Source organism: Anopheles marshallii, chromosome X, assembly GCF_943734725.1.
Source record: "Anopheles marshallii chromosome X, idAnoMarsDA_429_01, whole genome shotgun sequence".
In the NCBI taxonomy this organism is placed as follows: domain Eukaryota; kingdom Metazoa; phylum Arthropoda; class Insecta; order Diptera; family Culicidae; genus Anopheles; species Anopheles marshallii.
In genome coordinates this window covers 14,031,049-14,049,629 of record NC_071325.1, presented here as the reverse complement: position 1 = coordinate 14,049,629, position 18,581 = coordinate 14,031,049, and the positions used below count along the sequence as shown (strand labels likewise).

The following is an 18,581-nucleotide window of genomic DNA, read 5'->3' as shown; positions in this document are numbered from 1 at the left end:
TATTTCCTCATGTTGACGGGTCTGTACATTGGTCAAGAATTAAACGAAATGGAAAAATATGACATGTCTTGCCTAAATTTTACTCCCACCTGAATTATGATCATGATTACGATTTACCATTGGTATTACTCATCACATTTCGTCACATCTTAACACATCTCACATCACACACATCTCACGCCGCGTTTAAATTGATCCATTAGATAATTTTAGACAGAACAAAAAGTTTGAAGTTCTTGGTTTTAAAAATTATTGCTGCACTTACTGACACAAAGTTAAAGAAATATACATTTTTTAAACTAAAAATTCTGTCTGCTAGGCCACACATTGATAACTAAAACTGCGAACTTAAAGCAACAACATAAATATAAACAGAGAAGGTTAGGAAGTAGGGTTGGACGTTAGAATATGGGCACGAAAAGAGCTTGTCAACGAGTTGTAATCAAAGAAAATGTAAAAGTGATTGAACCATCAAATGGAAGTTAGAAGCCGATCGCTATGCGTATAAACAGAGTGACGAGTCTTTACAGCGGTAGCGGAAGAGCACATAAAAGCAAATGGAGGAGAGGAACATCTAAAGAAGCAGTAATAAGCCCTCCAAAAAGCCTAGCTCCAATCCTTGCATGCATTCAAATCTGACGTAATAGATGGATAGATGATAGCTGGACTCAATAATAGATGGATTCCAAACACAACTTGCATACTCAAGCATAGAAAGTTTTAGTATCATTTCTGTTTGATATTATAGAACCCTGCTTTTTCCCATATTTTCTCTGAAATTCATGCGCCTAGTTTATATTTATAAGTATTTATAATAAATACAATATTTATAAATTAAATTAGCACATGCAACAGGTAAAAAGAACCGATATATCACGATTACCCGTGATTGTTGTAGAAAATCATGGACTTTGGTTAATAAATCGTTCATCCATAAATCTGTTCTATCTTGAAATAAGCTCGCTAATCGCAGAATTTAACATTCAGTGGTTGGTGGTTACTTCCGATGTGTTGTTACAAAACTGTCGATTAACATACAAAGTTAGATCGTAGCGTTGGTGTTTTGCTGAGGTATAGATTTTAACTTTGCTATAGCTACACTCAGCTTAGAATGGATAACTCAGGCACAGACGACCGGTCAATTATTTTAGACAAAAACCATCCGATCCTGTCAAAAATACAAATTTGGGCGGTAACTACCCAACCGCTGACAAGGATCAAATCCTGAATATGTTTAATGTATCCGTAAGAAATGTCCTGTACTTCCAAACTTCATGTCCAATACTCTTTTACTGTTTTACCAATCTCGGAATCGGTACAATCGAATATTTGCTGTTACAGTTTGCACGCGCAGTTTAAATCTAATTTGCACAGATGACATATACGAACTAATAAACGCTATTGCACAGCAATTAATTTGCTTCGACATCGTGCCGCAGTGTAACCTTGTCGCACTGCATGCAGGCATTATTGTCGTATTTCATCAAATCAACTTTCACCGCCCCGTACGCAACACTCACGCATCACCGTGTCTGATGAATTTCTGATGAGAACGCGGAGCCCATTCGTACCCCCTTCGCCTCCGATACGCACACCTTTGTAAAAGGGGAATGTGCGCATCGTACTTCATTATCTGCCCCAAAACCCATTTTCGCCCAACGTCAACGTTGGGGCACCGGCCAGGGTGGGGTTTGAAGTATAATTTATATGAATTTTCAAATTGAAATTTGTTTCAATTGCCCGTTTGGTCCCAGTGCGTGTCACCGCTTTCGGGGGTCCGACCCGACACCGGCTGTTGGGTGGTGACCCTAATATGGTGCACACGTGCATGGCAAATGATGGAGTCAAACGCTGATGAACATGCTGAAAAGTTTGCGGCGGGTTCTGTTACATCTGTGCAAACCATACAAACACACACACACACACACACCCAGAATGGAAAACTTTTCCGTACCCTTACCGCGCATGCACATCTCTCATCGCACCCGCTTGGTGTATGGTTGGGATGCGTGAAAATTACACGTGCGGGTACGGTGTAAAAACGTGTACGGGGATGATCGCAACACGGCAAACTCCCAAACCGATACACGTGGGATCGCGCGCGTATCGGGCCGTGAAAAAGGTCATAATTCTTATACACCCCCCCATCCCCACCAACCCCCGTCCCTCTTTATCATCCTCAACACCTCTCTTCACCACATCATCCCCGCGGGTGGTAATGTTTTCCCTCTCCCTTCATGTTACCGATACGTACTTCCGCAAGTATTCCACATTCGGTGGATAGAAACCCCTGAAATGCGGGTCAAAATTTTGTTTTTAACACATGTACACACACACACCAACATATGCACACGAGATGAAACATGCTCGCCATCTCACACACTCACGAACACTCATTCCTCTTTAGTTTTTAGTTATGTTTTGCTTTTTTTTTTTGCTCGTTGCTATCCTCAATTAGTCATAATGGTGAGTTTGCATTCCGTTGGGCTGGGAGTTTGCGGAAACCACGTGGAAATGGGGAAAATTTACTACATCAAACAAACCACATGATCCCTGCGTGTACCTTTTTGCCACCACCAGCATTTGTTTCCCCGTATCTTTTTTCGGACCCGCGCACCGGAAAGCAAACGGCAGGAAATAAAGGGAAGCGAAATGGTGCGGGTGGACCAGAAAGGACAAAACATGGAAATCTCCACACCAATACACTGCAAAAAAGGGGATCATAAAAAAATGGAACACAAAATGGAGGGAAGCGACACCAAGTAAAAAAAAAAACACCAAAAACGGATAATGAATGTCCAGCAGGCCGATCGTCATGCTGTTTTCGCGGAAGTTTTTTCGCGACCTTCGTTGATGATGGTTTTGTTTGCGTTTGTTGTTGTTTTGCCGCTGTTGTCGTTTTTCCTTTTTTTTATTACACCTCTCGTGCTTTCCCCTCTCCCGTTTTATCCACCCCTGCTTCAACAAAGGGAACATTGACCTGCAAAAGGGAAGGTTTAGAGGTGTAGAAGCGTGCTTCTATTTTCGTAGCTACTTTTCATCCCCCGCCACGGTTGTTCCGTAACGAGATACCCGAACGTTGTACAATAGTACCACCAATGCGCTAAAATGTTCCACACAATGTTTTCCCTAGCCGGGGAAAACCAACATATGTATGTATTTTACGCATTGCAGCTCTTGCCGCGAAAGTTTCACCATGGCACCATCACACGTCACCACGGTCGAGGTCCATTTTATTGCCTTTTTTGTTGTTGCTGTTGTTGTTGTTGTTGTTGTTGTTATCTCATCCCTTTTGTACATCTCCCGCGGGATGGAGGCGCCCAGTACTTGTTGTGGGCCAGGCTGTGGTTTGCCATTTTTCCTGTCCTCGAAACACACGTTCACTATCGCTGCTGTAAAAAACAACGACATAAAATGTGCACATACACACGTATGTGTATGGAACTCGAACAAAAAACTTTTGTCCAAACAGTAACTAAAAGCCCGTTAATATAATTCACCTGATTGGCCTTGTGCTGTCATTTTTATTTGGACAATATTCGTCAGCTTTTTAAGAAGAGTTTCACTTTTTTTACTGTCCTTTTATTTAATTTTATCACAAAGTGCAACCCAGTAACGACTCTACCGAAATAAACCCGCTTACATCATGGGTTTTCACCATGAGTACACTTTCACAGCAGTCAGATACAACGCAACGATACGTAATCTAATAAAACCTTCTCGATATCGATGATTTTTTGTCCCTCGGCAACACTGTACCGTAGTACCCTAGCAACGAAAGCATTGTCATAAAGTTTTCGGAAATCTCTTGCAACCGATACCAGACATTCGTTACGACAAAACATGTTCCAACCCGTATTAGAGCCAGGCTAGTCCGACAGAAAGATAATTAAAGAACTATGCTTTCGGTAATAATTTCATCGAAACACGAGCGAATACTAACTGGAAAAATTGGGAAAATTTGGAATCGGTTTATGCTCGATCCCGCAAAATCAACTCCAAATGGCTAGTTCGTTTCGTGGTAATTGACACACACACACACTCACATTGACAATCGTCCTGGCGGATTTGCAACATTCGAGGCTTTGTCTAATATGCGTCCGATTCGTGCGTCCGCACTCGTTCGTTGGCGAGTGTCCTTATCGGTGGGATCGATTCTCACCCGTGTAACGTAAGCGGCTCAGCTGCTGCCTTGTGCCGCTGGTGGTGCGCATTGTAGTCGCATACTGCCTGCGAGCAACGGGCGAAAACTCATTTCGAGCAGGGAACGATGAATAGTAGCGATGATGATGATGCTGCTTACCATTATGACACTGTTACAGGCCCTCTTTGTAAGCGTTGTGTTTATCGGAACAAACGAACATGGTTCGAGTTGCTGGAACTGCATTCTAATTTGACCACAAAGAAGGTTCCAACAAATTGAGGGAACAAAATTAGCTCCATTTGTGCATAATCGAACTAGCAAGTGTGCTGTTAACGCTTGGAATTTCCATTTCTATTCAGAATTTCAACGAGCTTAAAGTAAAACTTTTTCCAGGATATTTTATCAGTAGCTAGATAGACACATTCATGAAGGTTTTCTATTTGATATCGTCGATAGTTTAGTAAATGTTTTGTGATATATGTTAGGCGGAGTCCAGAGAGCCCCGCTTTATTTTTAAACTTTTATTTAACGAAAAGCAATTTCTGCTTACAGACAGGCAGAATTTCCCCTTACACGGTTATTAATTGAACGCCCGTCCGCAGATCTTTATCCGCTATTTATACTAAAATTCTTCCTATCTGATTCTAGCTAACATTATGTATCCCTAATTTTCTTATGCTAACTATTCTATGTTACTAATGTTTATCCCTATCTTTATGAAGCCAATCCTATTCTATCCTATTTCACTATATAACTACCAATCACGATCTTTTCTATCAAATACTATCAGACTAACAAATAAAAACGAACAACTGCCTGGCTATAATTATTTTACTATAATCTATATAACCACATAAACGTAATATCCAAAATTTGCGCATATGGTACAATTGCATTAACGTAGGGGCCACACTTTGTTTAGTACCGGTAATACTATACTCTCAAGTTGAAGCCTAACAATTAGATTTTCTTGTTAATAATTTTATTAATTTTTAGTAATAAAATTATTTATTAATAAATAATTTTATTTGCGATACAAGTAATCACACACAGCATCACTATTTAAGGTGATGAAGTTCACAAACTTTACCATGTGAGAGATCTGGAAGTATTATACTTATTGCTTAGCTAGGTTTAGCGTTTTAGGGGTGAATACACTCAAAAGCTTTCAAAAGAATGCATTTTTATGATTTTTTTTATAAGAAAATGAATGGCATTTTGGACTGGAAGTTGTGTGATACTAATTCAGAATCATTAATCTGAATTAATCTGTGAACTGAATAACTAAATCTGAATCTCTATTACAAAGAATCATTATTCCTGTAAACTTCATGAATCATCCAAGACTTATGCCTTCCAGCATGGCTTGCGCCATCACGCGTTTCGTCTAAACCAGGGTTCTCCAAACTACGGCCCGCTATTGATAATGTTACCATTTTAACGGAAATGACTTATTTAGAAACGTTGTAATTGTTTTAAATGTTCAAATATTAATTACTGTAATAGTTAGTAGCATTTAATATTAGAAAATGAGGAAAAAATCATCATGGGGAAAAAAACATTTGTGTAAATTACCCGCAAGACACATGATTTTGCAGCAGATAGAATATAACGAGCCCAACTTAATGAACTTTACTTAATAAATCGCGTAAACTTATAAGATAAACGGGAAGATTGATAGTGAAACAGAACACATTTTACTGAATCGCTAGCGCTGGATATGGAATGACGGGCTTGTGCCCGTCTTTCTTCTTTTGCTTTATCGGCACAACTATCTCAAGAGGTCTAGGCTTGTCATTTCTGGCTTTCTGTGACTTTATTTACCCGCAGCTGGATAGTCAGTCCCTGCGTACGGGAAAATTTACAATTATAGTGCAAAAAAATTAAATGTCTCAACGAAAATTTGCCTCTATTTAGCCCCTTAAACCATAAAGTTTTCAATATCGGCACAACATGCAATGAAAAGTACTAGAGAATCGTATTAAAAATTTCTGGCGTAAATTTCACGCTACTGAGTACACAAATCTTCAAATCGTTGTGTTTGAGAAAAACGCGTTAACACGCATTTTACATGGAGCATTTTACATGGACACAGGGCGATGCAACAACTCTTTCGGCTGACATTTTGTTATTTTTTCACCAGATATTCTTGAATACTTTAATTTGATCAATCAATTTCTTTTTCGGACATGCTGACAGTGTTCCTCTTAAACTCTGCATGGAAGCAGATGTGGCCTGATGTTGTAGCTGATGCATTTGTAGGATTGATGTCCGAGACATCTGTGAACAAATTCGTTGAGGAACAGTCTCATGAGCTGATATTCAAGGAATGGGCAATCTGCAACAGTAGTAAATTAGTTTTGCAGAGTTCGTATATTAAAAGCACCAGCGTAGTGGTAGTGCAGCAAGACCGTTTAACATTTCTTGACTGAGGTAATTCCACAATATCCTGAATGGCAGGAAGAATAACATCTGTTTGGAGAGTTGTTTGAAGGATGTTTAAAAAAGTAAAAATTTACAAAACTAGGTAAAAAGAATGAAGATCAAAGGAACAAAATCAAACAACTGATCTTTTTCTATGGAAAGATACCTAAATTATGGGAGGAAAAGGCAAAATTAGAAGGTAGTTCCTATAAAAGCGACCAGAATTAATTTAAAACGCCATAAACTTTGTGAGACACCTAATGATGTAAAAAAAATTGCGATGTGGAAAATTATTTAGGGGTCTAGAGGTGAGTGATAAACTTCAAAACTTCATTACTGAACAAAACATGGAAGCCGCCAAACACTCACCCATACAATGTTTTAGTTGTTTAATTAAGAGCTTTTCCAAGTACTCGTCATGGTCAACCACATTCCCGGCATTTTTTCTCGCATCTCAACAACTCTCGGAACAGAACATCACATCAGTGGGTTCTAGAATTCTCCCAACTCAAGTACAACACGATTGGTCCGTGATCCGGTACTGGACACAACCGGGTAACAGCTACAGCGTCTTTGCATTGCCCGAGAGCGTCGTGTGCGAACATGATGTTTTACACACCGCCAAGTGCCGACCACGAACGGTACCGACATTTTCCCAGAAGTGCACCTGTACATAAAATAGTCTCCTGCACAGTATGGTGATGAGTGGGAACACTCGACGCTAACCTCAGAATTCACTGCCCCATGACCGTCAGCGACGGTCATTAACTCGATTTCGATCAAAACTTTCGCCCGACGTCGATGGGTCTGTCTCGCTCGGAATACTCATACGACGTATGACATCTAATGCCACCGGAGTCAAATGGCCGGCCGGAATGCGGTTCGTTCACTAATCGGTTCTTTTGCTTCAAACCCTCCACAGGCCACTTCTGAAGCAGATCAAAAACTCGGCCGAATCGCACATCGTGCTGGACTGTTCGACCGAACGGATCTACGAGGTGCTGAAGCAGGCGCAGCAGATCGGCATGATGAGCGACTATCACAGCTACCTCATCACGTCGCTGGTGGGTTTGCTTTTTATGCTTTCAATAGGAGAGGACGTTAATGTTATCCCCCATAACCACACTCACTCATTTGACTCTTACCGTGCAGGATCTGCATACCATCAATCTGGACGAGTTCAAGTACGGCGGCACCAACATCACCGCGTTCCGTCTGGTCGATCCGGAAAATCCGGAGGTAGCGCAAGCCATCCACAACTGGACCATCGGTGAGGCTCGGCTCGGCAAAAAGGTTGACTTCAAAACGGCGGTAAGTGTTCCCGGTAACGCTGTCCAGCTTTCCGGCTGATTCACTTCATAAATCACTGACCCTAACTCTACCCTAACGTCATCAATCGCTACCCGTGATTCATCGGAATGGGGTTATGTGCTTCAAAACTCTCTACCGATCTGTGCCTGTGTGGGTTGATTTGGCATCATCATCATCATCATCGTCGATGCCGTTCACCGAAAAACAGGAAAACGTGACCGTGATCAAGGTGAGTTACGCCCGAAGGTCCTCACCCATCTCAGGACGCCCAGTCAGACACCGGACGACGGCGCTCCTGGTCATGGTTGAATTATTCCTACAAGGGTCGAAAAATCTGCCCAACCAGACAACCGCATCCATCCGCCCACAACGTAACGTTTCGTCCAGCCGTCAGCCGGGTGACATTATTTCAATTTGCCCTTCTCCAAACTTGGCATCGTTTGGTGTCCTTTTTTTGTGCGCGATGGGTGAAGATGTATAAGAGGATCGTTGGAAAGGGAAGAACACAGGGAAGCAATAAAAATTCATACAGCGAGCGACGACCTTTTAAAAAAAGCAAGACATAGCAAAGCAGAAAAATAAACTCTCTCCACCCTCACCTTCTGGTCCTCATCCTTCAAACTCTGACACAGGCCCGAGGATGTCAGTTTTCGGGAGGTGGCGTTGAAGGTAGTAGACGTCACTCGACGGTTGTCGTCGTCGTCGTCATTTCCGGTTAATATTCTTTCCGGCTGTCCTGACGCTTGACCGACGGTGACATCCTTTTTTGTGCCCCGTGCGCCTACCATCCTTAACCACCCCTCCCACTTGCTATTCGCGTCGCGTGAAAATGGTTCCAAAGATTCTGTTTTCAGCCTCACGGCACCGATGGAATTCACAACCGGAACTCATTTCGGCTCACTAAAGGAAGGAGACGCTCCCAGCGGCTGGGCCCAGTGTGTAAAGGAAAGGCGAAGGGCTTGGTTTTGTTATATTTAGCGACCATCTTTTTTTCTTCCCTCCCTAGGAAAAAAAAACCAGCCAACCACGGTACATTGAAATCTGTCAATCACAAGCACCCGGCGGGTAGGGTTTCTCATGGAAATTCAGAAGTCGGCGAAATTTAATGTAAATATCAATGAATCAGCTTGACGTCTAGAAGTTTTCATCGCTGGGACCAACACCAGAAAAGGAGATGCGTAAAGAACACAAGATTAAACCTTAGTGGAACTTTTTTTTATTTGCTGAGGTTTTGTTTGGAGCGGTTTTTACTGCGTGCTTCGCTTTTGTTTACAGCGGCCTTATGACAGCTGTCAAGTACAGGTAAACAGCAATGCTCTACAAAAAATATATTGAAGCTGTTTTTAGTATCTCCCCATCTCCATTTTAATTAAACTAGTTCATCGGCCCGATTACAGGGCTACGCAACATAACCTTAAGGTGTATACAAACTACAGGGTGTACACAAAGAGATTTTCTTCCAAATAGTTAGACGTTGTTCTTTGGTGGAAAAAAATTACCAGAATGGAATACCACTACTTTTTGGAGTGGAGTTGTTACGTTGTAACCGTGCCGACGAAATGCATGGCTATACCACATTATACCAGGTTGACATAAACAATCAGCTGTCAGCAATATTTACTTGCAAGAACCTTGAGCACCAAAATGACAGTAGCGCAGATCTCGAAAATCGAAAATAAAGGGCAATGATCGCGTCAAGCCGATGGCGCAACGGCCATCGCGGAAGAAAAGTGATATATAGCAAGCGCGTAGGGTAAGCTCGCTCTCTTAGCTACAAACAGCCGTGAAAAGTACCGCGTTTTTTTAAAACACACCCAATACTTTAGAAATATACGATTAGAATAAACGTAGTATATTTCAACCAAATATAAGTGTCGTTATTAAGAACGGTTAATCACGGTCGTCGAGGAGCCGACAAGTTGCGCTTGCAACAGGAGTGTTCTTTTTTAAGCGATATAGCAACCCCAAGAACTGTAGACTTGTCGTTTTCAATTGGATATTAGAAGTCAGACACGGAAAGCATGAAGATTGATCTGATTAGATAGTTTTATGGAGTGCAACAAGTTTGTAGTCTGGAAGTCTGGATTTCATTTCATTCTATTATCAATTGGCTCTATTCTTATCTAGATGAACGCTACTGAATGAACGCATAGTAAAAATTGACTCGCAATTTTCTAGTAAATTTCGCTGCTTGTCAGGTGTTCTTCAAAGGTGTTTCTAGCCCTTTCTGCTGCTTTATTTACTTATGTTGTTTCTAACTTACCTGGCGGACATCTTTTAAATGCCGATGACTTCTAATCCTTTCATTTGTGTCCTCATGTGATAATTGAGGTCATATGCAACATTATCTTGATGCAGTCTAGTGTTCGTTTGATTTCCTTCGCTTTTTACTTTTTTTTAAAACTTTATACTGCAGCCTGATTCGTCATAAACTTAAGTATGCCAGTTGTGTGTGAAACCCATCTTCTATTGAGTGGTGCGCCAGAATAGAACGCATACAACTATATATCACCAGGGTTGCTTTTCGTCGTTTATCAAGTTGCACGAACAGGTTGCCACCTTTTGAAACTCGTTTTCAATATCTTTGATTTCATTCACTTAGCTATCCACGTCATGTGTACCGAGCATGTTTTATTGGAGGGTTTATTACTGCTGCTTTGATGGTCCTGATCTCTTCTCCTCTGTATGATTTGAAGCGCCATCTCGCCCCTCCCTTACCGCGATCCTTTAGCTGTAGAGGCTCATCAATCTCTTTATAAGCATAACTATCCAATTGAATCCTGCTTTAGGTGGTGCAACTACTTTTAACTTGCCTTTGATTTCACCTTGATCCCAAGCTCTTTCCGTTCCTTCCTTCTAACGTCTAACCATACTTCCTCCTCTTCTCTGTTTGAATTTCTGTTGTTGCTCTAAGTATACAATAGTTAGCAGTTTTAGTTATCAATATGTGGTCTAGCAGGTGGACTATTGAGCATAAAACATATTGAAGTACTAAAATAACGTGCAGTTTTCCCAGGTTCACAAGATTCTTTAACAACATCAAAAATAGAAAAGCACGAACAAAGCTTAATAAATCGCTAAAGCGTACTTCATATATGGACGGTTACTTCTGCGAAGTATCCGGAAATATTTTTACCATCGTAAAAAACGTAATCGTAATTGATTGTCATCTACGGTTCATACCCATCTTCCATACAACAGAAGTTTCCAAAAATTTACAGATGTTTGTACGGATTACATATTTTTCCTACTTTGGTTTGGATCGCACCATGATCATTGGGACTTGCCTCCACAAAATGCTGCGTCTTCGGACACCCGGTTGTCAGGATTTATTACTTTAACTTTAACCACTTGGAAGCTGCTGTTTAACTTGGAATCCTTTTTTTCTCGCTACCTTTATGAATTTTTCGATGCAGCTTGACCAGTCTACTAAAAAAAAAACAACCTTTGTGGATTCACCAGTCATTTCTAGTCTTGCTTGATTTGTATTAATCAGGTTAGTGAGTCTTGCGCACAGCAGTACGGCCCGGATAGGGTTTTATACCAGTATTTTCGCTTGAAACATCGTTACCGCTGCACACTACCATCGGGCTCAAATAATACGCTGAAAATCCTTTTAATCCGAATAAATCTTCTGAAAACGCGCAGAAATAGATTCCCTCGAAAAATGGTTTCAAATTGCCCGTGATTTAAACTTGGATACGTGAAAAAAAAAGTTTCCAATAGTAAACCCACAGTATGCATCGGAAAGTGCGATTGTTGGCCAGTGCAAGACAGAAGGTGATGTAAGGAAAGCAAAAAAATAATAATAGTGCTATGACAATAGAGCGATCATCGTTGCAACTTTGCGACATTCAAAACCTAAAACTAATCTGAAATCCGCCACGGGAAAGCATTATGATTGAACGCTAACCATGTCAGTGGGTGAGTAAATTATTGAGTCGAATATTTGACCACATAACAATCCGTACAGCTGCACATAAAGGCACGCTCATCCATCATTATGCAGGCGCGCCTGGTCCTCTGGCGAATGTTGGCCGTACACCTTCGCTGATCGTATCCATTAAAACCATCAGCCGGGGTCCTAAACGGTACACGTCCCAATGCGACGCTCGACGTCTACTGTTTCGAGGCACTCAACCACGTCCACCGGCACACGTGTTGACGCTTCGTCGCCTCTCATCGCGCTCGTCAGCAGCTTTGCCGCACATCAACCGTTGGCGTGCAATGGCAGCATTTCGCGTACCGCTCGCTTTGAGTGGCTAATGAAATGCCAATAATTGCTTCGTTTACATTTAACCTTCGCTCGGGCCGTTGGGTCGGTTGGGGTGGGTAGGGAAAGCGAAACACCATTGCCGAAACGGTTTCCGGTCTGATGGGCTTCACCGATACGACGGTGCGCCCGTATGAATGTTAATTTAAATCCCCCTTTCAGGACCATCTCTTCTCCATGTGTGCGGGCGTGTGTGTGTTGATATGTGTGTGTTGACTTTCCACGACCGTCGAATGGACGATAGGCTGGTTGGGCATGATTTTCCAACTCCACAAACACCCCCAACCTCGCACGTAATTACTCACTCTCTGCCTACACCCTTTACCCTTTCATTCTTGATGATTCTGCTGTTCTATTTCTCTTCATCCCTTTTTCTCTCTCTCTCCCTCTCCCTCACACACTCATGTATTCTTATCGAGCGTAGGCGGAAACGGCACTGATGTATGATGCGGTGCATCTGTTTGCGAAGGCACTGCACGATCTGGACACCAGCCAGCAGATTGACATTCATCCGCTGTCATGCGACACCCAGGATACGTGGCCGCACGGATACAGCCTAATAAATTATATGAAAATCGTACGTACCCGTACGCGCTTTTTGCAACCATAGCGGCCGATCTGCTCACCGCTTCTACTTTCGCTCACGCACAACACTTTCAGGTCGAGATGCGTGGCCTAACCGATGTCATCAAGTTCGACCATCAGGGCTTCCGGAGTGACTTTGTGCTGGACATCGTGGAGCTGGGACCGCAGGGTTTGCGCAAGAGCGGCACCTGGAACTCGACGTCCGGTGTGAACTTTACGCGCACGTACGGCGAACAGCAGAAGGAGATCGTTGAGATACTGCAGAACAAGACGCTGATCGTGACGACGATACTGAGCGCGCCGTACTGCATGCGGAAGGATTCGGCGGAGAAGTTGACCGGAAACTCCCAGTTTGAGGGTTACGCGATCGATCTGATCCATGAGATCTCCAAGATACTGGGTTTCAACTACACGATTCGATTAGCACCAGACGGGCGGTACGGCAGCCACAACAAGGAGACGGGGTAGGTTGACTCATTGTTGGCACGCCAAAGTACTAACCAACCCATCTTTCACCACTCATAACTCCACTTCACAGCGAATGGGACGGCATGATCAAGGAGCTGTTGGAGCAACGGGCCGACTTAGCCATCGCCGACCTCACCATCACCTTCGACCGTGAGCAGGTGGTCGACTTCACGATGCCATTTATGAACCTCGGCATCTCGGTCCTGTACCGGAAACCGGTCAAACAACCACCGAATCTGTTCTCCTTCCTATCCCCACTCTCGCTCGACGTCTGGATCTACATGGCGACAGCTTACCTCGGTGTTTCGGTGCTGCTCTTCATCCTAGCACGGTGAGCATTCGTTTGTTTTCTGTTTTACGTTTCATGTTTTCCCCGCTGTGTGTGTGTTTAGGTTTTGTCTTCCAAATTCCAAAGACACATAAAGGTATAACTGTATAGCGAAACGAGAAAGAAACCAAAAATAAAACGTGCCAACAACCGGTGGGAAACATTCCAACGGCAGGAAGTGGATTTCTGTTTAACACACCAGCGCACCAGCAACCTCGCAAGCAGGATTGCACCTCATTAGACATCGTCAGCGACAGCTCAACCGGAAATGACACCAAACCCAAGGAAAAAAATGGTTGGAAAGACACAGAAAAAAAGGAATGTGACTAAAGGGCAGTGCTAAAAACTGCTGCCGGATGCTGGAATGCCTGCATCGCTTACAAACACACTGCAGCCTGATGATAGTCGGGAAGAATCTTGTTCAGATGGATGACAGACGCTAGAGCAGTGCAATCCCACGGATCCCTTCCAAGAACACCAACCGACCCGGTAAAGCGATGGTAAAGCGTAATTTATTTTTACGAGTGCAATCTAATTGAAAATTATCCACCATTTATGAGTACCATCGTTGGGTGCTCTAGTGTGATAGGTGGTTTCGCTAGTTGCCCAGTTCCAGCTGCTCCTGACACTGGTTCTTCGGCATTGCTTTGGTTTCCATTATTCTGGCTAACGTTGTCACGATGTCGTTACTGGTCTTTTTGCGCCCGATTTGCGACCGAGTACCATTTTGTACCACCAGGCAGGGTTACTTAAGCTTGACTATTAGGGTTTCTGTGGAAAATTTTAAAAAATATGCTGGTCACGGCACCAACCATTTTATTCCCTAAAAGGCCCTAAAAAGTTACTTTCTTCTCTCTTGAAATTATCACAATAATACAGTCAACCCTCTTATAACGAGTTTAAACAGTTTCAGTATCCTTATAGCCGTTCTCTAGCCACATAATTTACATCAAGAGATGTAAACATAGTTCCATACCGAAATGCTTAATTAACGCACATCGCCAGGATAATATTTTTTTAATACACAATGGCCACAATACAAAGGACAATGGCCAGACCGTATTGCTACCAGAATAATGTTTGCTAACATACGAAGAATAACATCACATGATTTAAACAACACCGGAATATATTCGTAATTTTTAGTATTTGATTTATTTGTTTTTTATTGGTGCAGATACTTTTTCCTTGGCCATAATATGCTCCATCCATGTTCCAGATTAAAGATTCTTCAACATTTCAAAGAAACAAGAGCTCTAGGAATTTAATTTCTCGTTACACGATATGTTGCTCGTTGAAAAGGGTATTTTTTGTAGCATTTGTATTTGCTTTTTTAGCATTCGCTTGCTATGCGAAAAACGAACTAAAAGATATATTCGTTATGAGTGGGTTTACTGTACGTTCTACTCGGATTTTATCCTGATCACTCTATCAGCTCGATGTTCAATTCAGTTAAATCACAAAAAAGGAAAGAGCAACCTTGCCTAAAACTCGAAATCAAAGCGCATCCCAGCATTGTTCTCACAGTTCATTCACAACGAAAAGATTCGAAAGCCACCCGGAATTCGCTGACTGCTTACAAAACACTAATCGAGCATCGATTACACGGCCACAGCTGCGCAACCACGCGTACAAAATCATCCCGCAGTTGATCGCCAGCGTCCCAATGCAGGGGATTAAAACAACATTGGCGAACAAAATGTACTTCCGTTCCATTCACACCGGAGATTAACACAATCGTGATAATATCAGCATTTTTCTACCAAAGGATAGGAGAAGGAACAACAAACGAACAAATTCAAACACAAACACATAGTCGGGATTATCTGCACCAACCACGCGGGACGGCGTATTGTTCAGTTGCTGCAACAAAGCGAAAAACCAAACACCCGCACACAAACAAACCAACCACAAATTCAATTTGTACTCCGGCCGGTTGTATGTGGAAGTTAATTATCGTAAAAATCACCAAAAAAAAAAGTCAAAACCAACCATCCCACCCCCGCAACTGGCGGGATGGAGTGTCTAATTTTCCTACCAGGCATCGATCGCTACCGGCCGTGAGTCAATCAAATGCTGCAGTGGTGGCGTGGGAAAAACTCTTCGTGGGTTTTGCGAAAAATAAATACGACAAGCTCGTGCATCATCGTTAATTTTCCAATCAATATTCAAAATCGTTCCCACACGGCTCGCTACCCGGGCAATAAATTCTCATTTCCGCCCGTTTCCAGGACGTGCCGGACATGTTGTTTTTTACAGTTTTTTTTTTGTTTAGTTTTTTTATGATTTCCTCTATCAAGCGCGTTCCGGAGCAGAATTTACCGTGCTGCGTGTCATTTAGCAAGAAAACAAACGTAACAAGCATTGAAAAAACGTTTCATTTTGCACTTTGATTTAGCTTTTCTTCCGTTCCATAGCGTGTTTTTTTCCTTCGTTTAATTTCCCATCAACGTGTGCGTTTTGTTTGCATTAATTTTGGGCCCCAAAGTATGTCTGTATGTGTGTATAAAAATATTCGTAATAAACCTTTGCCACCCGGTTAACTACCCGCTGCAGCTTCACACCGTACGAGTGGCCGACGCCGAATCCGTGCGATCCGCACCCGGAAAAGCTGCAAACCCAATTCACGCTGATGAACTGTATGTGGTTCGCGATCGGTTCGCTGATGCAGCAGGGGTGCGATTTTCTGCCCAAGTAAGCAGGGGTGATGCTTTTGTTTTTTGTTTCCGAGCACTAGCAGGGGTTGGCTTTGGTTTTAGCAAAACGCGGTTAACAAATTCAATAAAGGTGGCAACATTTGGTGACGGATTTCGTGAGGGCGACGATGGCATTTGCGTTTTTGTTTCTCAACTTTGAACATTTTGACTCCCATTTTACAATGTTTTTTTATTAGTTCGCTAGCAGATTAGATTCGATAAGTTTGATCATTTTTTACGCATTGTGAAGGTTTTGAATTTTGATTTAGTAAACGAATAGTTCACTCACTCGTTATACAATAAAAATAGAAATTATCTACAAAATATTCATACAACTATTAACAAGGTTTGATACTCCATCCATCGCACAAGAGTTTGACCTTGCTTCGTCACATTTTATACCCAAGTGGGTATAATTTTTGCATTATCTTCACTGCCTGCTAATCTCATCTCAAGTTCGATTGAAATCCCGGCCCGATTCGCGTTCGATTTGATTCCGTAGCCGGAGTCGATCGATAAACCGGTGCTCTCAAATGGGCTTCGCTTAGACCGCTAATCGACTATTGCCGGGCTTGAACCGGGCTTAGCAAAACCGATCAAACACCAGTCACCTCATCTACGCGCGTATCGCTAAAGCAGGGAAGGATGTCTTCTCTGTGTGTGTGTGTGTGCTTATGTGTTTTTTTTGCGAATAGTCCCTTCTGCCATGATAGCGCTGGAGCTGAACGTTTTCCCCTTCTAGCTAGCGTTTTTTTTTTCAGCACAGCGATGTGGTATCGTGTTCGATGAGCGTTTTCTGCGGCAACCGGCCCCGGTCGGTTTGCGGGCTTATCGGGTTTCATCGATGGATTTGCGAGCCGTGTTTCGCTTCGTATCGGTGAGGTTTGTCCGCTACGTCTGTTCGCTATCTGATTTGCTGCTGTGCGCCCTGAAAGGAAAACGGAAAATACATAACGAAACACGCCGTCAAGCACCGAGTTGTGCTGTTTCGCAACCACGGCATGCGAGAACCAGGGGTTGGCAAATGTTCAGCAGTCGGAGTGCAATTTATTTTTGTTAAATTTAAAGTATGTCAAAATATTGAGGTTCTGTCCCATTACAATAATTTATAAAAGCAATGCTTTTTCAAAAGCTACTTAATCAGCCTGAGAGCTGTAGATTTAGGGGGAAATACAAGGAACTCACATTTCCCAAACCTCACGGATTATCCCGCCGTTTCAATTATTCTAAAAATCCAAAATTTTAAAACTCCCGGATAAATTATGTTCAACTGTATTTCAATTTAAGACAAATCTGCCTAACCTTTCAGCTTCGAATACACATTTGCTTGATTTTGAATTAGGTTTCTTTTCTCTTTCATCTTGGCAATCATCTTGACGAAATTGTTGCCACTTGGAAATATACGCCTATTCTACAGTAGGGTAAGGTTAGCAAAAACCGGAGTTGATTTTAGACGGCACAGAATATTTCACCGAATATTATTCCGGGAGGTAGGAGCTTTCGAGACGGTTCTTACGTCTGGAACCGTCAGAATCAGGTATTATATATGGTCACGGATCACGGATTAGAAATATTCCGGAGAGTAACAAACGATTTCGACTGCTCCGAGCGGCTTCGAACAGTTCCGGTCAATCTGATGTCTTATTCCATTTTCCCGATGGTGTAGTCATAAAAGCCTACATCTGAATCGAATACGCTCCAATGAACCCATCACTTCTAGTTGTATACAAGATTGACCGCCGCGTTTATTGACCGCCGTTGGTGGTCAATAAACAAAAGCTTTCAGGTGAATACTCTGAGAATCCATTATCAACTGATAATACGTGGCAGTAAACACAAAACATTATTCTGGAAAATATTTGTCGTCAAGTACGAAAAAGCTTTAAATTAATTCCCGACGAAAAAAACAACATTGCGGTTTGTGGAAAAGATTTCTTTTCCTTATATTCTTGAGATTTTGAGCCACAACTATTTGACATTATTTTACTATCAGCTTTTTATCATCCGCGAATCATCCACGACATAATGTTATTGTTCAATAATTATTAATGTTATTTTCAATAATTCTTGATAAACATGTGCCGAGCCCTGCAATAGACCCCTAAGCACCAAGAATGCGTCCGTAACGTTAGTGGGTGGTTTTGTTTTTTTTTCTTTTCTATCAGTATCTACCCTCGCAATGATTGGAACGAAAGCGAAAAGCTTCCCAAAAGCTTCTTTTTTTCCTTCGGCTTGTTCTCAATGGTTTCCACCCACCTCCTAGACAGGTGAAAGATGAAGCAATAAGTGCCATCCCGCCCAAACACACTCACTTTCCCATGGTAGGACGAGATTGGAGTTGGTATGAAAAAT

At 42.3% G+C, this 18,581-nt stretch overlaps 1 protein-coding gene across 1 annotated transcript in view; it reads left to right on the top strand.

Moving 5' to 3' along the window:
• LOC128713426 (glutamate receptor ionotropic, kainate 2) overlaps nt 1-18,581 on the top strand; it is a 119,765-nt gene that overhangs the window by 80,062 nt on the left and 21,122 nt on the right. Inside the window, exons 6-12 of the mRNA XM_053808289.1 lie at nt 7,491-7,632; nt 7,721-7,879; nt 8,088-8,108; nt 12,577-12,729; nt 12,813-13,201; nt 13,276-13,536; nt 16,090-16,227. Of these exons, the coding sequence (XP_053664264.1) occupies nt 7,491-7,632; nt 7,721-7,879; nt 8,088-8,108; nt 12,577-12,729; nt 12,813-13,201; nt 13,276-13,536; nt 16,090-16,227 (1,263 nt within the window). The remainder of the gene's footprint in view (nt 1-7,490; nt 7,633-7,720; nt 7,880-8,087; nt 8,109-12,576; nt 12,730-12,812; nt 13,202-13,275; nt 13,537-16,089; nt 16,228-18,581) is intronic.